This window comes from Salminus brasiliensis, chromosome 6 (genome assembly GCF_030463535.1).
Source record: "Salminus brasiliensis chromosome 6, fSalBra1.hap2, whole genome shotgun sequence".
Classification (NCBI taxonomy): Eukaryota; Metazoa; Chordata; class Actinopteri; order Characiformes; family Bryconidae; genus Salminus; species Salminus brasiliensis.
The window spans coordinates 21,608,721-21,633,955 of record NC_132883.1 but is presented as its reverse complement, the minus strand read 5'-3'; the positions used below and the strand labels follow the sequence as shown (position 1 = coordinate 21,633,955).

Below are 25,235 nucleotides of genomic sequence, written 5' to 3'. Positions count from 1 at the left end.
TCTTACAGTTTCAAAATAACAAAAAAAATGAAAAGGGACAGAAGCAACAGTTTGTGTGTCCTGCAAAGTGTGTAGCTAGTAACATCCCTATGGTGAGAAATACATGTAAAAATATTACAATATTATTTGTATTATGTATAAATGTAATGTTATTATGTAAATGCTTTTTGCATATTCACAGTAACCAGGGCTGCCCAGATATTTGCATGCCGGTGTATCACCACTAAATCTCTAATGCAGTACTCTATAACCTTATACCTCTTGTATCAGTATCATGAAAAATCCTAGATTCAGACTGTAGCAGTTATGGTTTGTGGTTGCATTGAGATTTATTTTGGTTAAAGTCATAAATTAAATTGTGAATATGTAACATATTACAAACAGATCTTTTCTGGTTTATTTATGTATTTTATTTATTATGTATTTTTAATGTTGAAAGCTGTCATTTTGGGTGGTCTAGGAACAAAACGTGGTTGGCCAGTGATAAAAAACAAAAAAATCATACTGCTCTCACTTTCATTGGCTAGTCTGATCACATTGCCTACCATTTGAGTACAAGTTCTATCAGTTAGTATTTTAAGCATTTATGTTTTCAGTTTGTTAATTTTGTGATGACCAAGTTAATAATGATTTAAAGTTAAACTGCAAAATTAGCATTTTCATCTATGAAATATTATGATCAAATTTCTATACAGCCCAACCAGACAGAAGATTTATACATATATGTAAAAGAGTAAACTGATCAAATATTAAACAGTTTTATACACCCATTTATGGTCAAATCATCACATCAAACACATGACTTGTCATTGAACATTAAACACAGATAGTTATAATATTACTTCCTGCTCAGTTGCACAGCATTAGAAAGTTGCACATTCACGTTTGCACTTTATGCTCAACAATGCTCATCTGCACACAATGCTACATTGCACACTACTGTTACATTCTTCATTTATGTTTTATGTAAATGTAGTTTACTATTCACTGTAATGTAGTTTGCTATTCCATACCTATATATTTTAGATATATTATCTCTATATATTTCTTTCATTTTATGTTATTTGACATATTGGCATTATCTTTTACCTTTTACATGCTTTTATATTATATATCATATATATCTCTTGCTTAATGTGAACAGGCAGTTATCAAAGCATTTCACTTCTAGTTGTACAGTGTATGACTATGTTTGTGACAAAAGAACTTTTATTTGGTTTGATTTGAAACCATGTACAACCCTGTAAAATGAAGTCTAATGTGTAGAGTGTGATTGCAGTAAGATCAATAGAATGTAGCATTGTGATTTGTGCTGGTGTAGATGGAGGTGAGAGGACACTTTGTGGACTTTGTCAGCCATAACGCTCGCGCTGCAAGTAAGACTGCACTGAAACGCTCTCAGTCCCTACAGGACCTGCGCAACAAGCAGCCACCAAGTGCGGTCAAGGGCCGTGTGCCACAGTAGTGAGTAATGATATCAAACTTCTACCCTTATGAGTGTCAGTGATTGTTCAGGGGTCATTTTTTTTCTTTTTTTCTTCTTTCTCCTTCTTTCCCCCACTTAAGTCTGGAGGAAAGAAAGCAGCAGTGGCGAAGGGAGGCAGAAGAGAGAAGAAAGAATACTCCTGACCCGTCTGTACCTGCTGGACACACTCAGATGTCAGAAAGAGAGAAGCAGGAAACTCTGAAATCACTCAAAGAAAGTATGCTTTTTTCACAAAACTATTCATTTGCATCTAGGCCTGTCACGACTAGAAAACTGACAAGCTGAATCACCAGTGATTAAATGAATAATAATAAATAATATTATATTTAACCCGCCCACTCACTAGGACTCCCCTCTATCACTTGCAAAGCTCCCGACACTAGGAGGGTGAGGACAAGTCAGCCACTGCCTATTTTTGAACCGCTGCCAGTGCAGCATCACAAGGCAGCCATCGTGCTCAAAGGAAAGTGTTGGCTCTCCAGCTATGATACATTAGCCAACATATGCCTGTGCCAACCAGCGTCGCAATGGAAGCAATAAGGGGGAAACTGCGGCATCTAACCACCCAGAGAGAGCATGACCAGTTGTGCTTTCTCAGGGTCCAGCTACTGATACACCCTTTTAAGTGCATTTTCATTCTCTCAAACTAATTAAGACTCCTAGTGCTTCCCCCAATTCGCAAGCCAACTTCCCACTTCTTTTCTAACTGCCGCTAATGCTGGGGAATGAACAGGCAATCCCCTGATGAGAGGGCCTGCTCTCAATCAATAAACGTATTTTTAGAGATCTCCTAGTGTAATATTTTACTGTTAAGTATTCTGTCATTTTTATTGTTCTGTTGTTTGTTTATTTTTTCAAAACTCTTATTGGACATCAATAAGATAATCATCAAAATGATCTGTAGCATGCTGGAATGCTAATATAATCGATAGCGACAGTCCAAGTTACAATACATGATCATATACAACAGATTCCTGCTGACTAAACCCAAAAGTCTTGGACAAAGTAAAGAAACCTCTCTCTCTCTCTCTCTCTCTCTCTCTCTCTCTCTTTATGTCTGTGTAGCACACAGGTCTCTAGTGAGTGAGCTGCTCTCTCTCCCAGTCAGAGCTGACACAGTGAGTGTGCGATCACGTCGCGCAGAGATCGACCGACGTCTCTCTGAAGTGGAGGAGGCCATCAAGATATTCTCTCGTGACAAAGTCTACGTGAAAAATGACTCCTAGCCATCACTCGTCTAACCACACTTAGTGTTCATTACCTTTCCGTCACAGACCTGGAGCTGACGGCACATTTCGGTTCACAGATCTGAATTCATCACAAGTTCATATAGTCATCCACACTAAAGACCATTTGAATGTATAATAGGATTTCTGAAATAATTGAATAACATTTGGAGACTTGAAGACTGAAGGTAAAAGACTGTGTGTGAACATAATGAACATTTCAGTCATTCGGTTTAAGGGGTCTGTTCATTGTTAGCGAACATCAGAACAAAAATACATCTGTATTTTGAGTTACAATGGGTTGACAAAATGATGAGAGGCTCATAGTATGTTTTTTTCATGATCTTATATACGTATTGTTGCTGAGAAAAGTCATTTTAAGGAATGCAGATTTAAATGTGTATGTGTTTAATCTAAATGTACAATTCATGTAATATCTGGAACTTGGATTTGTTTGTTTTTTTCATTAAGTGGCTTCAACAACAAATGTTTCAATATGATAATAATCTGTCATTTTCCTACATTAGTGTGCCTTTTGTCATGGAATTAGTAGAATTAGAGGAGGTGGATTTAAAAGAAAATAAAAAATGTAATTCAATTCAAAGTCAATATTTCATTCATACTGAAGACTAGTTTGGACATTATTGTATTATTGAGTTTAAATGCTATCATAGTGGTCAGTGAAGAAAGTTTGAACATGGCCTTAATACAGTCTGTATAGTACAATGACAGTGTGGGTTGATAAAACTGCTGATAATAATATTAATAATTATAATAATAATGACAACAACAATAATAATAATATAATTATTATTATTATATGTTATTATTAGTAGCAGTATTGTATATTATTATTATTATTATTATTATTATATCAGTTGATTAATAAATCTTTTAGATGATCGTGAAGCTGCAGCTCTCCCCGTACGAGTCCACGACGTCCGTGACGTAATGACGTATGTGTGCGAGTGGGCTCTCTGGCCAGATCATAGATCACAGCCAGGAGCTTTGTCTTCATCCTCTCACCATCAACTGACTGGCTTTACTGACATAAAGTAAAGACCACCACGGAGATAAACATAACCCATAACCCGAGAGATAAAAATGAGTAAGCGGAAAGCGCCACAGGAGACTCTAAACGAGGGGATCACAGATTTCCTCATCGGTAAGCCTTTTCCCTGACAGTGAGCTGGAAGAGTTAGCACTAGCTTAGCAAAGCCAGTGTTCCAGTGTTAGCAAGGTAGCTAGCTGACTGATGCAGTGTCCTGGCTGTGATCGGTCATTTCTGTGACTTTGCTGACTTGCCCATACTGTCTCGCATACCCTGTACTCTCACCACTCGAGAATAGTGACTTTTAATGTCCCCTCCTGTCGCAAGAACAGCTGCAGTTTAGCTCATGTGACCGTTAGCCGGCTAACTGCCCGGCTAACTGCCCGGCTAACTGAGGACTCTTGCTCTTAGCTAGCCAGCAAGCTAACATTAGTTCATGAAAGAAGAAAGAAAAGTCTACCAGGTCACTGTTTTGTAGCGTGTACTTGTAAATGTAACTTAACTACATTGAATTATATGGATTAAATGGTCATAGACCCAAACACAGTTCAAATCCACTGTAAAAGAGAGTCGCTGAGATCTGCTGAGGGTTTAAAGCCCCCTCCATTGAGTCCTGCTCAGCTGCTCAGACGTGGAGCTAGTGCTATATGTGTTTGTTTGATTGACATTATTTTATGAATGTTTCTCTTAATCCACTCTCCTAAACTGACACTTTTTCCCTTTTTCTGTTTTTTATTTATTTTTTATTTTTTAGAATTGGCCAATTATGAAAGAAATGTCAACAGAGCCATCCATAAATACAATGCCTACAGGTAAAGCAGTGGGATTACTTAATCAGAGCATATCTGCTTTTGGTGCCGCTTTGTGTTTGTGATTCATGCTCAGTGCTTTCTCTTTAGGAAAGCCGCCTCTGTGATTGCTAAATACCCGCAAAAAATCAAAAGTGGCACAGAAGCAAAAAAGCTGGTAAATACACATTCACTCTCCTTCCTTTCATTACATGTTGGTGAGCAAGGCCCTTTACCCTCTCTGCTCCCCGGGCGCTGGAGTTGGCTGCCCACCGCTCTGGGTGTGTGTGTGTACTCACAGCCCCTAACACGTGTGTGAGTGTGTGTGTTCACTACCAGATGGGTTAAATGCGGAGGACACATTTCGCTGTACAGTGTACACTGTACAGTGACAAATACGTGCACCTTTACCTTTACCTTTACCTAGAAAATAAGAATCTGAGTAATATCATGTTTTTCTTGTATGCCTCCTTCAGGATGGAGTTGGTGCGAAGATCGCTGAGAAAATAGATGAGTTTTTAAGCACAGGAAAACTTCGTAAACTGGAAAAGGTAAAAGGTCTTGTAATGAGTAATGTTAATTCTGGTAATAACTGTATTTGAGAGGACAAGAACATAAAAGACATGTATTGTCATAATTACGCCAGTCTTTGTAGGCAATTTATAGTCTTAAACAAAGGTTTGGGCAAGTTTTGTCTAAGATCTGCAAATGAAAGTAGTCAATGCCCACAAGGCAGTGGACGACTATGAGAAGACAGCCAAGCATTTCAGCTTGGGTTTTCTACAGTGCAGAATATTGTTAGTAAATGGCAGTTCTAGTGAACCGGTCAAGATGAGATCTGGTATGCTAAGAAAACTCTTTGGGGGGCGTTACACAGTTTCACTGTGTAGCGTTGCTTGCGCAAACACAATCTTTGTGAAAGAGTTATATGAAGGAAACCTTAGCTGTGGAGTTTTCTCAAGCTATGTATTGGAAAACAGTGCTGTGGACTAATGGTCAAAATTGAAAACTATAACTCTAGACTTTTACCCATTTGCGAGCTGTAATTTCTGCCAAAGGGGGTGTTACTAAGTCCTGACTCAGTAAGGAGCCCAAACTCTTGCACAGGCAGCACCAACAACAACTGCTGTGAAAGACACCGTAACTGTGCATGAGAGTTAGCTTGTATTCATTAGCGTCTTTTATGCAGCAAATAGCAGAAAACACTTCTGTAAAACTTACAATGGGATTACATGAATCCTCTGCAGATTCGCAGTGATGACACCAGCTCATCTATCAACTTTTTAACCAGAGTGACTGGAATCGGGTATGTTCATTTTGCTTTACCTTACAATTCTATCTCTTATTTGTGTAATCTCTAAATGCACTAATGCCTTGCTGATCCTTTCTTGTTAGGCCAGCTGCTGCTAGAAAGTTCTATGAGGAAGGAGTTAAAACTTTGGAAGGTTTGTTTTCCCATCTTTTTCTTTTTTTTTCTGTTGTATATGTTTTAGTCACAGCTTTTATTGTCTTTCATCAATCTCCTCTTCAGATCTGAAGAAAATTGAGCACAAGCTGAACCACCACCAGCAAATTGGTCTAAAGTAAGTGTGTGCATATGTCTATAATAAGCTTTCATTTGAATGTTATTTTGCAATAAAATTGTTGTTTGTATGCAAATGTAATGTTTCTTTTTGCTGCTCATTTGTATTGAGTAAAAAAAAAACCAATATAAAAATACAATAGTTAAAATGTTATGTTGTTTTTTCTCACCATCCCTAAAGATACTTTGAAGAATTTGAAAAGAGGATTCCCCGCTCAGAGATGCAGAAAATGGAGGTGAGATAATATTCCTGAGTAGTGCTGGCAGTGACATTATGTAGCCCGGGGTTGTTAAGTCTTATACCTGGTAATCTGCCACTCTGCAGAGTTCAGCTCCGACTCAAAATCTACCATGAAATCTGTGTGTGTTGGATCTGAACTCTTGAAATAACAGTAGATCTCCATGACCAGGATAGGGCACCCCTAATATAATCTGACCAAGTTAATGTAGTAATGTATTTGCATGTTGTTTTGCGTGTTGCAGTCTCTGATATTGCAAGAGCTTGAGCAGTTGGACCCAGAGTACATTGGCACCATCTGTGGCAGCTACCGACGAGGTTTGCTTAATTATAATGTTACATAAATAAGTTGTTTTCTAATAAATTATTTATGAATCGTTAATATGCTGCGTAATTACTAGCTAACAGCTGGACAACAGTGTAAAAAATACAGCCTCTCCATAGTAGGTGTATAAAGACAGTGTGTTGAATATAATCTTTGTCATCTTCAGGAGCAGACTCGAGTGGTGATATTGATATCTTGCTAACCCACCCAGACTTTACTTCCCAATCTGAGAAACAAGTAAGCACTTGTTGAGGCAATAATCATGTGAAACTGCATTCTTTCAGTAATCAAATGTCTGTAGGTCTGTAAAAGAAGATGGTGCTGCCTGTATTGTTGGATGCACTGCAGTAGTTTCTGAGCGAGCATGCACACACATTCAGAATGAAGCTAACAAAAAGCTTTTCTCTGATATGTCTCCATGTCAACATTTAGGGTCATATTCTTTACATCTGAAAACTAAACTAAACAACGGCATTGCAAAATCATGTTGAACAGAGAATCATGTTAACAAAGGTATAGTTTGGGGAAAAAATTTAATTGGCATGATCTATTAAGTCGATCAGGCAAGACATGCTTGGCATCTGACCAGTGCTGCTTTACTTTAAAATAGGAGAGTCTAGGCTAACACTGCTAACAGACACAGGGTTTAGACTGACATAATCTCATCTTGGTAAATGCCTGGCAGACTCCATCTATAGAAAATGTAGAAATGTAAATAAGTAAAAAGATCAACCAAAAATGCAAATAGGAGCAGAAGCAGTGAGTCATAGTGTTTCTTACTGTTTTGTTTAGTGTGTGAAGCAAATGAAGATCTTGATGTGTTTGGAGCAGATTGAGAAGTATTTAGTGGTTTTGGGTTTGGTGTTGAGATCTGATTGGTGAGCAGTTTAAGTCCAGTGTGTATTAGCAATGTTAACATCTACAGCTCTAAACTATAGAAGCAAACTTCAGGTATCTAACATGTCTGGGCTAATAGACTGCACCTGGAGCAAGTGATGAATCACATTTGTTTAAACCATAAACCACCATTTTTATTATTATTATTCATTTTTTAGCCTTGCCTTGACCAGTGCAGGAAAATGCAAATGTCCGTTTGCACTGAAATTTTACCGTTTACTCATTCTTTTTTCTAGCCACGACTGCTACATGCAGTGGTGGAGCACCTGGAGTCTATTGGCTTTATTACTGATACCCTATCCAAAGGAGAAACTAAGTTTATGGTAAGAGCTCTTCCATTTCCGTTTCCCTTTCTTTATCTTGACCTGCCTGGCATGCTCTCTAATTGTAATGTCCTTTACAATCCTTAGGGTGTATGTCAGCTGCACAAAGAAGAGGAGGATGACAATGAGAATGATCATCGCCGTATTGATATCAGGTGCGCAGTAATAGCAGAGACACTCTTTAATCTGCCTTTGTTCTGTTCACACTCTCCTAATGTAGAAAAAAAAGATTTTACCACAGCTGTGAGTGGTTTATTGCATATCATTTTAATGGCAATAAACAGCTCTTTCACCAAGCGATGTAGTTTAGTACCAGAAGGTTATGGTTGCCTTTTAAGATAACTCTCAAAGATCTTACATACAGCGCAATGGTTTTACAACTGCATTAATAAATAGCTGATACGTGTATGACACACATACCACAGGTTTGAACATGCAAACAGGCAAATTAGCTTCTAGACACAGAACTACCTGTTTTCTGAGTCTGCCTGTACTGAGTGTTGTGGATAATTGTCTCTTTACAGGCTAATTCCCAAGGATCAGTATTATTGTGGTGTGCTGTACTTCACTGGGAGTGACATATTCAATAAGAATATGAGGACCCACGCTCTGGAGAAGGGCTTTACCCTGAATGAGTACACTATCCGTCCACTAGGGGTCACTGGTAAGATATGAACAACTGTTTGTGTTTCTGTTTGTTCTGTTGGTACCATAAAATGCATTTATTCAGTATTGTAGATTATCTGATGCCTACGTAAAAGGTATGCAAGTTTGGTTACTGCAGAAAAAAGGATATACACACACATTTTACAGCTAGAATGAAAAAACGTGAGTTCTCTTTCTAGGCTCATGAATATTTTAATAACTGCACCAACTGGCTGGTTTACAGTGAGGCACCAAGATGGCTCAGAATTAGGCAACAAGAATATTGTAATTTTTCCTGCCAGCTCGATTTTTGCTCAATATCTTGTTAGTTGGTTGAATGGCCTCATCTGGAATTCTGCTAGGCTGGAGTTAGCTTTTAGTCTAGCATACATGCTCGCTCCTTCCCATGCTTCCTGGCTTTCGTACCAATTTCAACATCCCTTCCCCAGAAAATGCACTCAGGCAAAGGCATGGTCATGAGACCTGACTCTCGTTGCATCCAGAATCCACATTCTGTTCTCCAGTATCTATTCTGGTGGGGATATGCAGCTAACAAGTGTTTACTGATGCACACCCTGGGAAAACTGACAACAGAAGTAACAAAATCCCAGATTTTGCCGCTGCTTGTTAACATTCCAACATCTTGGACTAGGGGGGTCATAACTTTTACAAAACTGAATGGGAAATCTGTTCGTTTTTACAGTGCTATTGTGGTTATTTGGGATTTGTGTTTGAAGGAGGACACAACAGTGCTTGGGATTCATGCTTTGTCACTTCATTGTACCAAATTCTCATTAATCAGCTCTGGGAAGGAAAATGCAGGCTTCCCTTTATTTGGCACCTTAAAACTAAATGTTCCTAATACTACAAGCTGAGCTTTGCTTGTTCTAATGTTGTTGATTTTAGTTCTGCATGATAGTGTCACTTCATTTTAGTGCTTTTAAATTTACCACCCTTCTTACTCAGAAAATGAGTTAGTCAGAGCGCATTAAATCATGCACACTTGCATGCACATGCAAACAGGGGCAAGATTCACACTTCACAGTCTTTTTTCTTTAGTTAGTTAGTTAGCATTTTTGTTTTTTAGGCCAGATGTACATGAAAGTTCCTGCTATTTGTTCCTAAAGTGACCATCTCAGGTTTCAAAGTAAGTTACAAACCTTTTCAATATGAATAACAGAGACTATGTTCTGTGTTGTAGGTATGCCTGGAGAGCCCTTGCTGGTGGACAGTGAAAAGGACATCTTTGACTACATCCATATGAGATACAAAGAACCAAAGGACCGCAGCCAGTGAAAAAGAATTACAGTCTAGAGAGGCGTCAATAAACAGTGAATACGCAGGTGCTCAGTCTTGTCTTCAGGGCTATATTATGTGTGTATGAGTGAGTAGTTCAGTTATAGGTTACAAATGTTTTTCATAAGCAGGAGAATTTAGGATAGAGTGGTATGTTGTGTTTTGAGTGAGTATCATCAACAGTAGCTGAGAGTCAGATTGTATAATTTTAAACATGTATAACTAAAATCATGAGGATACTGATTATTATGACAGAAAAACTGAATCAGAAGAGACTGAATGCAAAAAAAAAATATAGACAATGCTTGTGAGTGTCATTTACATGTTAATGAGGGTGGTGCTTTTATTTGTTTTAATTTCTTCAGATTTTTGTTGGGGATATTTCAAAGGAAGGTTTTATGTTATTTAAAATGTTTGTTATTTTTATTGAGGTTTCTTTATCATGTATACAAAATGGAAGCCAAACAAAAAACCTGTTACAGGATTTTTAGGGTAGTTTTTATTGTTTTGGAGTGTTTCTATGCTCTAATATTTGGTATTGATGAGTGGTTTGTTCGACATGAATTTGCTGTGCTGAAGAAATGATTAAACACAAGCATAATTGACCATGTTTTTATAAGCACTGTCATTGATGAGCCTGCTAATATGTAACTGAAAAAGGAAGTCAGGATGATCGGCATGTTTTATGGTGCCGTAAACTGGAAGTTGTATATTAAGGACATTGTCTGTTTAAGGACGTGAAGAGCTGAGCATTATTATAAAATAGACTGTAAATCATTTTCAGGTCAGATAAATCTAAACATTAAGATAAATCCAATATCATATTCCTACAGTTGACAAAAATGTGTAAAAATGGTCTGTTCCAGTTAGAAATGCTGAGAATATTTGAACATACAACCAAGCAGTTCAGTTATAGTCTATATATGCGGTGTAGAAATAACCTTTTTTTAATACGCAATAGATACACTTGGGGTTTAGCAGTGTTCTAAATTACTTTTTTTTTTTTAACCCAATTGGCCCATATTTTTGTATTTGTGATTGTATGAATGCTAACACTGACTGACTGCTTCATGGGATGTCTACTGGAACTATGTTTTGTGGAATTCATGAATACGAAAATGTGTAATAGTAATGTAATAGAAATGTAATAGTGGTGCTTCTTGTGGCAGAGTACTAAACCCTAGTCTTACGCTAACAGATAGACCTTTGTTTTATTTAGTATAATTTTAGTGTGGGTTCAGGCATTTAATGCAAGAAAATGGTGTAACTGCACACAAGCATCTGTTAAGCCCAGCGGTTGTGTTCATGCCAGCTTACTCCAATGCTCCCAGGTTCTGTGCAATTCCAATTCTCCACCAGGAATAAAAGGCTGCACGTTCTCAGCATGGCAGTGGCAGTCACATGGTCATGGCATCAGGCACAGAACAATAGCCACCCAGTGGTTTTCAAATCCAGTCCGGCATGAAATTTGGGAAGCACAACTTGACAGAACACCGTCCCAACAGGTCTAGGATCACTTAAAATGATTCCGTGTCTGGCAGAGAATCTTGGCTGAGTGTCGATGGGTGGTGAACATGTGTAAAGAAAGCACTGTTGTCTGATTGACTCGTACCAACGCCACACACAGCACAACATGTCAGTCTCCTCACTGTGCTGAGAATGATCCTCCACTCAGGTCATAGCTGGACAGTGGTTGTCCTGTGGTGGTCTGATCCCACTGATGGATGCTGTGCCCAGACTGCGGAGGAAGTTGTTCCTTTAGATGACGTGATAAACGTTCTGAAAATGTAACAGAATGGTGTGAGACGGCTCTGAAGGAAAAGTTACAAGATACAAAAATACAGATGAACTTTGTATTTGTTTAGTGTTTATCAGTCATTTCTACACCTGCAATGTCTGAGCAGTCCTGTGTGACTGCAGGTGCAATCATGACAATAAATAACTGTATAAATAGATGCCAGAGCTGAACCGTTTTGTTTGCTCTTAAAAGTGTGTGTGACAGTTTGATTGTCTATACGGCGACTTCTCTTAGGTTTAGTTCGACCTTTGTGCCACAACAACTTGTATTTGGACCGTGAAAAGAATTTCCTCCATGGATAATAAACTAAACTCACTAACTGGAAAACTGAATCTGAGTGTACTCTGTGCCTAAGTACTTACATTCAATTCAGTTCAATTCAACTCTGCTATTATACTAATACAGGCTTGTACAGTACAACCAAGCACAGTTAGGTTAAGTCTCCGCTGCAGAATAGGTAGGACATACAAAAGTTTAAGGACAATAGGAAAAAATATGATGGAGCATAGACAATAAGCACAAAAATGTACAAATATTAAAAAGGTTACTGCACTAACAGTAAATGGAATGTGTAAATGTAAATGAGGAGTAAACAGGCAGTTCAGGAGGTTCATATATGAATATATGACAGCAGTGATGATCAGTGTGACTATTCTTCATTAAGTCTCATACTGTATAGAAGGAGTCGGCGAATCAGTGCTGGACTAACTAAACTTCTGATCCTGATGTTTCTCTGAGAGTCGATCTTCACAATTAAACACACTACAAGCTACAAAGTGGGGGAAATTATTCCTGTCTCAACTTCCCTACTTTTCCTCCCTCCCTCCGCTTCACGCCTGAACACCCCGCCACATTAGACACACACTCATCTGGAGCTATTTCTAAAAACAGTCGGTTTATGTGGCAGTTTATTCTATCAAATAAATCAATTGATAGAATCTAAATATATTGAGTCTAAATAAGACTAAATATAATTAAGATTTTTTAATAAATGAGATCAGATCAAAGTTAGCAACGTAACGCTAGTGCTGGCTATGCTAGAATCTCCCATCTCAATATTGTAATCTACCGTAGAGCACACAGGTGAAATTTACATTTATAAAAAAAATCAAACTTAAATTTTTGTCCAAACAAGTCCTGGATTAGTCTCTTACTCGTTTATTTATTTATTTTTATTTTATTGATCCCTCAGTTTGATACTAGGGTGGTTTTCCGACATTTTTGCAGTAATGATAACGTCATCAATTAAGCGTTTGTTTTTGACATTCTCGCCCGTTGTCATGGATACAGTGAAAGCGTCTCGACCGCAAAGCATTATGGTTTGAAATAAAATGCTGGCGTAAACTGTGGAGAGAACGCTGGAATTCTGGCCAATGGCGAGACCGTGAAGGCAAGCGGTAGCCAATAGCACACAAGACTGAGCACAACGAGTCGTCGGTAACACACCCACATTACTTTCAGTCAACCACTTAGCGGGAGTTCAGCAGAGGCGGTTAGAGCAATTCATTACCCTTCTCGTTGTGTGGACTCGGGGATATCAGGTAAATAAATGCCTTTGTGAATTGTATATGATATGTGAGGTCGGTTTGCCTAATGCCTAAGATATATATAAATCTATATATGTATTTTTTAAAATTAGGAGTCACGTCTTTGCAACTTGGTTCAGCCGCACTTGAGATATTTTTGCGTTTCTTGACGCAACTAACGTTAGCTAGCTAACATTGACCTTTTAACACAGGAGTACATCATGCCGCTATTCATATCAAATATATAATGCTGCCTAGTGATGATAGTATGTGGTCAGAAATGAGCTAGCTAGCTAATAGCCAACAGTTACACAAAAAAAAAAAAAAAAAAAAAAATATATATATATATATATGTATATATATATATATATATATATATATATATATATATATATATAGACACACGTTGGGGCATTTCCTTTAGTAGACCAGGTAAGGGCCTCATAACGATGCCCATACGACACAGATCTAATACATCTTACTGCTGTTCGATTGCCTTTCATATTTTTGCATATTAATGATAAAAATAAAAATGAATTTGAGAAAAAAAATGACCAACAATGTCCAGATTCAGCGCCATCATTATATCATTAAACAGTGGAGCTGCAGGCAGAGCAGTGATGTCTCTTGATACACGAGGGAGTAGGTCAGCAATAGAATCTCGACGAGGTGGCCATAGCAACGACAGCGCGAATAGTGTGGACTTAGTGCTGATGGGATCGTTATGCAATAACGATGGAAGAAAAGGCTCTCCAGCAGCCATGTGCTGACATTATGTAACCGCCTCTTGCTGGGGAAGCTGTGATTTTTCTGTAAGAGCATTGTTTAGGGGAGAACATGTTGGGTTACGGATGCGATTTTTCGCCTTTGCGTGTTGTGTGTGAAAATCTGCTGTGATCCTTTGGTTCCGTGTTGGCACACCGCACAGCGCAGTGAAGCTCCACCAGATCAGCTTCGACTTTCTTCAGTAGCGACTGAGAGATGCTCTTTTAGTTATCTCCTTCTGAGTAGTCGGACTGTGCAGTAAGCTCTATTTCGTGGCCTTTCTGAAAAGAAAGCTGAGGTAGCTATATGGCAATGCGTTCTCCAAATGTCTCTTAAATGATTTCTGCGAGAAGAAGAGGAATCGGAAGGGTTGTCTGTATATCTTGTGAAATATCTGTAAAAAATCTCCATATATTTGCAGAGCAACCATGTCTGACAGGAAGGCAGTCATCAAAAATGCGGACATGTCCGAGGAGATGCAGCAGGATGCTGTTGAATGTGCCACCCAGGCTCTGGAGAAGTACAACATCGAGAAGGACATTGCTGCCTACATCAAAAAGGTGAGCCTTCAGTATATCTGAGGTTGGCCAGAGAGTCGCAGCTACCTGCGAGCAGAGAATAGACTTGAGGTGTGATCCAGAATTCTGTGTACTGTCAGTGAGAACTTCGGGTACAGGTTAAACTAAAAGCTTGCATCCTCTCTCTTTCTCTCTTCCACAAGGAATTTGATAAGAAGTACAACCCCACCTGGCACTGCATTGTGGGCAGGAACTTCGGCAGCTACGTAACCCACGAGACCAAGCACTTCATCTACTTCTATCTGGGCCAGGTGGCAATTCTGCTCTTCAAGTCCGGCTGAGACGGCCTCATCATCGGCTAACCGTTAAAATACTGACTGTACAGAAAGGCTGATCATTCCTGTTCTGGGACCTGCCTTCTCTTGGCTGCTTCTCCTTTTGTTCTTCTTTTTGTTTTAAGAAAATGTTTGTGAAAGATGAGGAAAAATGTATTTATTTTTGTTTTCTATACACAGGTTGAACATTTTATGTCACTTGGATTTTTTTAATTAAAGCAAAATGGTTTGGCTGTCTGGGTGGATGCAAGGATTGGTTTGTTCTGGACACCGATGTGGTGCTTAAAGCCTGAAAATGCTATATATGAACCAAGATCTTAAGAAATTCAAGATCAGTTGGTACATGTTGTTGGAAGTTGCAAGGCACCAATAAGGAGACACACACTCAGGGTTGGTTATATTACTGTTGATATGAGTATGTTGGCCTTACTGTTATACATAAACCTCTAGTGTGTCTCTTAAATAAACATTAATGTGGCTTCACCGTTTGCTGTTGTTGAGTCTTGGGGTCATTACTGACTGGCTTTGTCTTTAGTATTTTAATAACAGTCAGACCATTTTTCTTTAATATGGATGTAAACAAGAAGACCTGTGCAGGTACAGTTATGATCAGATGTTTCTACACCCTCATCACTGACATGGTAATATTGGATTTTTATTTTATTTGAACTTTTGGGGCTGAGCTTTTTAAACGTTTCTGGGGCTAAAGGAATTCCAGCATTTATCAATAATACCGACAGGTTTACCAATTAGGTCTGAAAGCAGAAGCAGGGTCAGACACCCAAACTCAATAGTACTTCTGCAAGTCCCAAAATGTCTTTGGCCAAGATCTCTCAACCTCTGTCAGTGATCATGATTGACTACAGCTGGTAGCTTCTCTGTCTTTGAGCCATTTCTCAACTGCCGATTCCCAGATTATTAGTTCCAACTTGCTTGTTTTTGGGAATTGTAGCTATTTTGCCATGGTCTAGAAGAGGATCTGAGCTGTCACCCTCAGCCGAAAGAAACGAAGTTAAGTAAGAGAATGATCTAGAACAACCCAAGACCCAGGCCTGCAATGAACTGGATGTTGTTGGAATACCACGGTCACTGTCTACAGTCAAATTAGTCTTAAATCAACACTTTAAAGCTCAACTAAAGCTCACAACTGACCACATGGGCAAAACAAAAGCCTTCCGAATAAAAAAACTGAGCGGTTCGATGAGGCAAAGATGTTTGGAAGGCGTAAAGGTGAGGCATTCAACCCCAAGAACACTGTACCGACTGTTAGGCTTGGTGGTTGTAGCAACATGTCTTGCAGCTGTCTCGGGACTGACACACTGCACACTGCAAGTAGATGGAATCATGAAGAAGGAAGACTACCTCAGAATTATTCAGCATAACCTCAAACCAACCATCAGCTAGACTTGTTGGACCCCAAATGGAATGGATAAAGCAGGCTGAAATTTAACTCATGAAAGGGCTTTCCCAAAGTCCTGACCTCAACCTTATTGAAAATATGTAGACTCTGCTAAAAAGTCAGGTCTGTGCCAAGAAATCAACAAGACTAATTTAATTCTGCCAATGAAGAGTGTTCAAGTACTCCACCATCTCAACCAATCAAAAGCAGATATGTAGCATATATATTAAATTCTTCAAACACATATAATATAACAAGTAGTTTCTGCAAATTCAACACAAAATGCCACTGTTAATGACTTAGATTTATTCAAGCCCCTCAACACCACCCCTTTAGGAGAGCACATATTTGCAAATCAGACGGGGGACGTGTGTTGGTTTTCTGTCAGAGCATCACATTAAATAGATTAATTGTTTAAACATGTTTATGTAGGGAAGTAAAACATATTAATCGCAACTACTCAAATAAAGTACAGACACTTCAGAAGTTTACGGACACTTCAAAGTATCCTACTTTTGGTGGCAACAGGCACTAAGGTTTTGGTTTGCACATTAAGGCTACTCAACGCTTTAGGTCTCCATGCCTGTACACCTGTACTGACCTAAAAGCACAAGCTGATCAAAACCAAATCAATAAGCCACAGACATCTCGGAGTTCTATTCTGTGGAGCGATGAAACAAAAACAGAGCTTTTCAGGCCTATGGATCAGCGGTATGGAGAAAGAAAGAAGCATGTGCTGAAAAGAACACCCTGCCAACGGTGAATCACAGTGGTCGACACAGTTGACCTGACTTGAACCCCATAGAAAATCTTTGGTGGGGATTTAAAGAAGGCGGTTGCAGCAGCAAACCCAGGAATATTAGTGAATGGAGACCACTGCCCATGAGGAACGACCAAAGATTCACCAGGAACACTGCCAGAAGCTGGTGTCTGGCTATACATCACATTTGCAGCAGGTCTTAACAGTAAAAGGATGTTCTACTAAGTACTAAAGACTGTAGACTGTAAAACTGCAGTCGTCATCATGTTGAATTTAGAGAAAGCACTTGTTATATTGGTTGTGTTGAGCTACTGTAGATTGTTCTTGTTCTTGGTTTATTGCAAACAGCTGAAAGGACATTTGGCTATATATATATATATATATATATATATATATATAAAACCAGAATTCTGCCAGAAGCTTAACCACTAAAGTGTCTTGCCAAGGTGCAACTTGTTAAATGACAATTAACCAAATATTAGGTGTGCTTTATGTATATGTTTGACCCGGCATGTACTGTTATTCAAACAAGGCCCCTAATAAGCCCACCAAGAGCTTATCATATATATATATCTTACATATATATATTACTTATACATATATATGTCCCTCGAATAAACTGTCCCAACATTATCACACTACCACCACCACCTTTGATGTTCTGTTATGATTATGATGAAAAGTGAAACTTTTCCAAAAGAGACATCAAGGGTGTTTTGGGGCAGATAAGCCTTTATGTTCAAAATGAGTAACAGTGTGTTTGTGTCAGTCTCTTTCTAAGAGTGGGATCATGAATGCTGACCTTATGTAAGGCGAGTGAGAACTGACGGTCCTTTGATATTCGTCTGGATTCTTTTGTGACTTCCTGAATGAATTGGCTTCCTTTAGAGATAGTTCACCACAGTTCTCTTAATTTTTAGATAATGGCTTTTATTGTGGTTTACAGGAGTGCCAACGCTTCTAACCCCTCCCAGACACACACACACACACACATACATAAACTTACAAAAAGTAAGGAAATGTGTGTGTGGTAACTGCCGCAGGCATAATCTGGACTCGTCGCTGAACATAACATTCCTTTTTCAGGTTCCAGTGCACGTGTTGCCGACACAGTGCAAACGGGCCTGACAGTGAAGGGCAGCCATGGCAGGCCTTCTGCAAACCCGATGAGACCAGAGATTTCATCTGGATCGTTTGGGCAGAGAGCCATCGGCCATATCGTCCTGCAAGCCACAAATATGTCAGCCTACGGTACCTAAGTGATGACAAGGTGAGGAAACAATCTTCTTGGAGTGTCGCCTTCTTGGGACACCCACTTTACGGCCTGTCTCTGACATTACCCGTCATATGGAACTTGGCCATCAATTAGGAGGTGGTAATAGGGCTCACTTCAAATAATGCCACAACTTGGTTTTGCGAACACCAGCTTGAAGTTGCCCTATTGCATGGGCCCTATCCAGATCAGCACCTGACTGGGAGTACCTGTATATATATATATATATATATATATATATATATATATATCAGTAATAGGGCCAGTTGTTTTTGCATTTCTTCATTAAATGAAAAAAAGATCTGAAACTGTTAACTGTGACAATCATGCAAAAACAAGAAACCAGTAAGGGCTTAGTAGTCTGGCTGGAAAATGGTAGGGTTGAATCCATGGACCCAACCTGCCTTGTTGTTGGGTCCAGTATGGACTGGTAGAGATGGTGTAACGAGGTGGAAAACGTTTTCTAGGCACATTTTGTATATGTATTAATACCAATCAATCATCAATTGGTTGGTACAACATGTTTAGTACTGTTGTTGACCATGTGCATCCCTTTATGGCCACAATTTACTTGTAATTCCTCTAATGGTTACTTGCGGCATGATAATGCTCTATGTTCAATGTTCTTCAGTGGTCTGCCCAGTCGCTGGAGCTGAGACCAATAGAGCATCAGCAGGAATTGCATAACGCAGTCATGTCCAACACCTTGTCGAATCCATGCCATGAAGAACTGAGGCTTTTTGAGAGCAGAAGGAGGCCACACCCAGGATTAGTATAGTGGGAATATTCCTTGGGAAGTGCTCAGGGGGTGTAGATCAGGGTTGGGGAGCTCCAGTCTGAAGAGGCTGCATTTCTGCACATCCTTGTGCTGTTCCTGCTCAACCACACCATGATTCTACTTACTCATTAATTGCCAGGTTTAGTAGGTGTGTTACATTTTCAGGTGTTTCAGGTTTTCAGGAGGTGTAAGAACCAGGTCAAATAACAAATTAAACTTGGAATCTTTCAGCATTTAAGCATAATTATTTCTCTATGACCTATCATAGCATTTTTTCATTCACATATTTATTTTTTATTTTTTAGTTCATGTAGTTTGTAGTTCTGAAGTTTAACCATTACTTTATTAATAAATATAAACTCTGAGTGAAAAAAAAAAAAAAAACATTAAAAATGTCTCTGTAATCGTTCACGTGATCTACGCTGTGCCTCTGCATTTCTAATAGACATTGGGTTTCCATTCAAAATCTGTCTAACAGATTCCACAGAAAGGGCCAAGCATGTCTGTAATTACACACAAAAAAAATCTATACTTCCTATATTATAATTTACAATGATAGAAATATAACTAGCTTTTTTTTTCCTGAACGGCTCATTCATGACATTAAATATTATAACACTTACCTGTATAAGAAATATATATAATTAATATAATAATAGTTATGAACTATTATTAAACTACTACAATAATATTCTGATAGTTTTAATAGATACGTTTTAATATTTTACATTTTAAATATATAAATAGTCCAATAGGTCCAGACTGCTTTTGCTCAGGTCATGGCAGGATGTTGAAATGGGAAGTCAACATGTAGAGCTATAAATTGAGCAGCACTGTCATACAGGTTTACTCATTATCCTCTATAATTAATACATTTTATATATTAATATTCAAAAAGCCTTTAAAAGTCAAGAATAATGATATGTGTATTATGTGTGTGTGTGTGTAGCCTCATTACTGGCTATTCCTGCATATTCAGCGAGTTGGGCTAACAGAAGGTAATTACTGCTAATGTACTGTAATCAGAAATCAGCTGTTCAAACGTATTTGACCCCAAAGTCAGGGTAAGATGTAGGGACTGTAGGAATTAGAGCTGTTTATTTTATCGAGTAGTGGATATAGTACCTTTTTACACCGAAGGTGTGGAGTTCAGCAGCCTGGACGCGCTTTAGCTCTTCAAGCCAAACTACGGAGACTGTGGCTGCATTTTATGTGGTCTTTCAATTCCCCACCAATTTCGCAGATTCACGATTTGCTGGTGGAGAAGTCGTGGGGTCATTTGCTTTAAATATCACATATGCTCCATCTGATCAGGGACAGATACTAGTCAACATGCTAGCTAATCATATTACGGGCAAAACGTTGTACTGTGGCAGGCATTTCAGCGTTTGTGGACAGACGTTGCGAAACAGCGCCCCCTTATGGTCACGGACTTCAGCGTAACAGCAGGCCTTTTTCAACCACCTGTGTTTGATGGCTCTGACACCAAGACCCAATGCTTGCCGATGGGACCGCGCCAAGACATTGCCTTAAAGTAAGTGATACTGAAGATTCTCCAGCGTTAAACCCCTCAGATCAGACGTCTGGGACGCTCCTCACAAAGCATTGCCATTACTGAACCTGCATGTTCCAGCCATGTAGTGATGAGCAGCCAATCTTATCCTGAATGTGCGGACCGGCTCTGAAACAGCTTGTGAAAAGCAGCCTTGCTTTACTGAATGACCAGCAATGCAATCACACACATGACTTAGAAATTACAATCACCCAACCCTGTGAACTTTCACAACATACTGTGAGAAAACCTCTTAAACAGGTACATGCCAAAAATTACTGGACAGATCCAATAAAACAGCACCATCAGAAAGATGTTTAGATTTGAGCTATATTTCAAGATGTAGGTCATACTCCATAAAAGCAAAACGTCCCAGAGCCAATGGACTTATTACACTAAACGTTATATAGCAAAGTAACAATTTGAAAACTCTTACCCAATAACTTATCTAATAAAATTACTATACATGCTGGATTAGGGTTTGAGCCAAGCTCCTAGGATCCCATCATGCGGCTTTTATTAAGCAGTCATCAACATGTGATTTTTAGAGCTCCTGTCTGATCTCATGTTAATAAGTATTTGGCAAAACACAGCTTTGGAGTTTATGAGTTGGAACAACTGTTTATTAGCATTTCTTTAGAAAATCAGTTTGTGGGGGTACACTCCATTGGACAGGAAGAATTGAGAGCGCAGGTACCCCTTCAGGTGAGGAACATTCCTAATGATGGGCAACAGCTGTGAATCCACAGCTTTCTGGTCCTCCTTCCTCTGCTCAGTCAGCTGGTACTTCTGCAGAGAACAGTTGGATTTCGGGAGAGATGTAAATACAACAAAAATCACACCCCAAGTCACTGATACTGTACAAGAGACCACAGACTACATAACCTGTTCACCAAAACACTCCTACATACTTCAGAGATCTATCAATAATGCGCTCAGGGCCTGAAATCCTCTGAAACAAGTCTTTGAAATGCATGCTTACTTCAGAAATCTAGCCAGATTAAGCACAGCACTATTTTTGGCCACATCATGAAAATTGAACTTGCCTCTTTCTCTGTGTCGAAGATCTCTCCCTCCTGGTGTTTGGGCTTCCTGAGCTTCTTCTTCTTGAAGTAAGCATCAGTCAGTGTCTTCGGGATCTTGATGCTGGAGATGTCCAGCTTGGTGGATGTGGCGATGCAGAACTTCTGATGAGCTCTGCGCAGGGGAACTCTGTTGATTGCCAGGGGGCCTGAGAAAAGGGCAATCGGGTTGGTTTATACAAAAATGAACAAAAACACCCCATCAACCCATAACCCATAAGTTATTAAACTTGAACGACCACCAGGGTAGTGCTGCACACATGAAACTTAAACTAAATTAACAGGTTGGTCTTTCAACTGCTAGATCCCAATCAGTTCTTAAGACCAACACTAAACATACCAGTGACAAGGAGGAGACCGCTAGCCAGCTGCTTGAGGAAGACCACGCGCTAGAAGAAGGAAAGGACATGCTTTAGTACATTAATAAGACGGCTTCATCATAGTAGCAAACGGGCACGCAGTCTTGAATGAACTAGCAGAAGCAGTGCAACAATTCCTTAATTTAATTACTGTTCCTTTTCCACAATTGAGGCCACAATCTTTTGAAACCTTTTTCAGGGGATAAGGAAAGAAAATGGACAAGAGTGCATGTGTGGCGATTAGGTTTTTGCATAGGTGAATCAACTGCAGATGTGGCAATGTACATTTATTTGGGGCAGGTGTCCTGCCAGAGAATTAACCCCAAAGGTAACAATTTGCCACCAGTTGACTGACTAAGGCCAACAGCAATGTGGTCTCAACCCTTTAAGGTAAGGTAAATTTAATGAGCTGGCCAGTGTGTGAATTTTTGCCATCACAAGCTGTATGCTGTATACAATTATGTAAAGCTGCTTTGTGACGACAACAGTTGTAAAAAGCACTATACAAATAAATTTGACTTGACTTATTCACAAAACCAGTAAAGTTGTGACAGTCAAGTCAGGATTTGAGTATACTGGAGCTGGCCTTTACATTTATAAATATCAGTCAGGTTTCTGCATGCATTTACAGAACGGTAAGACTGTACCTTGCCACGGTGGCGCCCAGTGAGCATGATGAGCACAGTTCCAGGGGTGATGGAAGAGCGAATCTTCCTCCTGTGCTGGCTGAAAGGCTTGATACCGTGACTCCGCAGCTTACGGGGAGGATCTTCCGTAGGGTAGTAACGGGGCTGTAGAAAGGGTATTATAAGAGGGAGCTCTATAGTACATCAATACAAAAAGCAAATCCCAGAATTGCACCACTTACCATCTTGCGCAGTCTGACAACACGGGTGCCTCCATTTTTGTCTCCACCAACAGTTTTGACCGCTGTGGTGGGGGTCTTCTCCTTCAGCTTCTTCTCAATCTAAAAGGCAAACATTCACCACAATTTGAGACAGAGGTTCATAAGCAGCTCACCTTAGAATTCTCCCCACTCTCTCCTCAAGGTCTTAACCCCTTAAAATCATCATCATCATCATGGAAACATGGCAGCAACAGTACTGAGAGCCAGGCTTGTGTTACTTCTGACGACACACTTACCTTAGTTTCGGGTGCCTTGGTCTTTCTCTTGTACATGGCCCGCCGGGCAAACATGGCAGAGCGAGAGAAGCGGCCGATACCCCTGGCCAAGACGGGGTTACGGCTACAATGCCGCTTACGGGCAACCTTCTTCTTATCGCCCTCAGCCATCTGAAACAAAGTTAAGGATCAATCAGAGCCAGAATACTAAGCAGAAGCAAAATAATAATAATAATAATAATAATAATTAAAAATAAGGTACAGACTGTCCTGTGCTACAAGGCTAGGACATTAACCTCAACATGGCACACAGCTTGATCACTTAGTTAGGACCATACTGAGGGAAGATCAAGTAGTGTCAAACTTGCTTTTACAAGCTATACAATAAATAGCATCCTGAAAGACCAACGACCCTCCTGCTGTTTCTAAAAGTACACAAGGCTTCCCAGCAGCACGGTTACCACCTGCGCACAAGGTGGTACAACTCTGAAAATGCCTGAACACAGCTTTCCATAGAGATTTAAATGAATAACAGGAGCAGGATACATTAGGCAATATACTGTACATTTCGCTGGGAGAATTTAAGCAAATATAAACAATAAAAAAAAATGCAGTTAACCTGATCGCTCTCGCTCTCTCTCTCTGGCTAACAAACGTGACTGAACGTAGCATAGCCCCCTAGCTAGCCACAACACTACCGACACCGCATACCCTCAATACGCCTCAGAAACTCGTGCTAACTCAACTATGACTTCAAATATAACACCCCAAACTCTCCAGTGGCTCAACGACCCTCCAAAGTAGTATTCAACGCAAGAGTTTTAACGCTGAAGGAAAAACGTGCTGACAGCAGAAGGGTAGCTAACAGTCATCCAGGACTACGGGCCCGGTTTCAGAAGCTAGATTAAGAGCGACAAAAACACACTTAAGACACACCATCTTCATAGTTTTTAGTGTTAATAATGCCACAATACATTCACATAAGCCCTAAAACTAAAATGCTGCCTCGTTCAAGCAGATGATTGCAGATTACATTGGGAGAACATCGACATGGAAAGCACAATTACCTTCAGCTAGAAAAAAAGACCGACATCCGGGCCTTTGACGTATATATACCCGTGACGTATACCAGAGGACGTGTAGCGGGGAGAAGCACCAGTGGGGAACGTCTTCCTGGTTGGTCAGACACTAGAGGGCGCTCCCGAGCGAGTCCAAGATGAATGGCTTAATATGGCGCATTTGAGCAAAATCATAGTTTATTTGCACACAAAAATGTACATTTCCTCAACGCAGCACCGCAGAATTTTATATTTAAAATTATAACTGGAACTAGAAGACTCCAAAAACTCCCGCGTCAGCTCGCCAACCAGTCAGCACTCAGTCAGTAGCAGTAATGCTAGCGGCTCTAGTGCCCAAAATCTGTTTGCTGTATAAAAATGGAAATATAAAGGTATGTTTTCTTTGTTTTTTTTAGTAAAATTCTTCCTTTTACTTTCCAAAATTAAAGGAACATCCTGATCAAAAGATTAGATCATATTTTAACATTTAGTTTTAGCTCTTTAGCTCCATTCACCCCCATTCATTGGGGACTCCCTCGCGGGCTCCCTCTGCCGTTTGCGGTCATTTTTCTGACACAGCGGGGGGGGATAGGAAGTGGACAGGATCGCCATAAAACCCGCTCTGGCGTGACGGATCCTTTTCTTCTGGGGTGTTGCGGAGGCTCGTTCCGCCAGGAGACGGAGTGAGACTGCCGCCTATCGCCTCGCACCCTCACTGACACACGGCACTTTTAACAGATACGAGTACTCGTTAAACTTGCTAAAAAAAAAATTAAAAAAAAAAAATTAAAAAAGACGTGGATAAAAGCAAATTCACTGTTGAAAGAAACTTCAGAAAAAGATGCAAACCAAAAAAAAAAGAACACCACACTTACTTAGTTATGTTTTTTGGCTGCTTTTTTACTGCATCAGGCAAAGTGTGTCCTGAATCTGTGCAGGACACAATGACATCTCAAGACTATCAAGGCATTCTGGAGGAAAACGTACTGCCCAGTGTCAGGACTTGGGGCCTGCAACAGGATAATGACCCAAAATGCACAGCTAAAAGGACCC

General features: G+C 39.7%; 4 protein-coding genes across 6 annotated transcripts in view; 3 read left to right on the top strand and 1 right to left on the bottom strand.

Moving 5' to 3' along the window:
* enkd1 (enkurin domain containing 1) overlaps positions 1-3,274 on the top strand; it is a 6,359-nt gene extending 3,085 nt beyond the window's left edge. Inside the window, exons 6-8 of one of the 2 annotated variants that reach the window (XM_072681001.1) lie at positions 1,403-1,464; positions 1,567-1,703; positions 2,552-3,274. In XM_072681001.1, coding sequence (XP_072537102.1) covers positions 1,403-1,464; positions 1,567-1,703; positions 2,552-2,712 — 360 coding nt within the window. In that variant the 3' untranslated portion in view covers positions 2,713-3,274. Of the gene's footprint in view, positions 1-1,321; positions 1,465-1,566; positions 1,704-2,551 lie in introns of both variants that reach the window. The other variant, XM_072681000.1, reaches the window with a different exon arrangement.
* Positions 3,275-3,687: 413 nt separating this feature from the next.
* On the top strand, positions 3,688-10,462 carry polb (polymerase (DNA directed), beta). Its single transcript, XM_072682001.1, has 14 exons — positions 3,688-3,877; positions 4,518-4,575; positions 4,663-4,729; positions 5,028-5,102; positions 5,799-5,857; positions 5,947-5,996; positions 6,083-6,134; positions 6,315-6,369; positions 6,617-6,689; positions 6,863-6,933; positions 7,830-7,916; positions 8,004-8,071; positions 8,441-8,580; positions 9,763-10,462. Exons 1-14 carry the CDS (start codon positions 3,817-3,819, stop codon positions 9,855-9,857), a joined length of 1,011 nt encoding a protein of 336 aa, XP_072538102.1. The 5' UTR covers positions 3,688-3,816; the 3' UTR covers positions 9,858-10,462.
* A 2,632-nt stretch (positions 10,463-13,094) lies between these two features.
* dynll1 (dynein, light chain, LC8-type 1) lies at positions 13,095-15,287 on the top strand. Of its 2 annotated transcripts, none has more exons than XM_072680998.1 (3): positions 13,095-13,196; positions 14,368-14,506; positions 14,668-15,287. In XM_072680998.1, exons 2-3 carry the CDS (start codon positions 14,375-14,377, stop codon positions 14,803-14,805), a joined length of 270 nt encoding a protein of 89 aa, XP_072537099.1. In that variant the 5' UTR covers positions 13,095-13,196; positions 14,368-14,374; the 3' UTR covers positions 14,806-15,287. The 2 variants fall into 2 exon arrangements, with proteins under 2 accessions (XP_072537099.1, XP_072537100.1); XM_072680999.1 differs by lacking the exon at positions 13,095-13,196 and adding an exon at positions 13,842-14,244.
* Positions 15,288-21,155: 5,868 nt separating this feature from the next.
* rpl6 (ribosomal protein L6) lies at positions 21,156-23,316 on the bottom strand. The gene is made up of 6 exons (XM_072681999.1): positions 23,146-23,316; positions 22,871-22,969; positions 22,650-22,793; positions 21,984-22,032; positions 21,608-21,792; positions 21,156-21,350 (listed from the first exon to the last, which is right to left on the bottom strand). The coding sequence occupies exons 1-6, from the start codon at positions 23,293-23,295 to the stop codon at positions 21,198-21,200; spliced, it is 780 nt and encodes a 259-aa protein (XP_072538100.1). The 5' UTR covers positions 23,296-23,316; the 3' UTR covers positions 21,156-21,197.
* Positions 23,317-25,235: the final 1,919 nt, after the last annotated feature.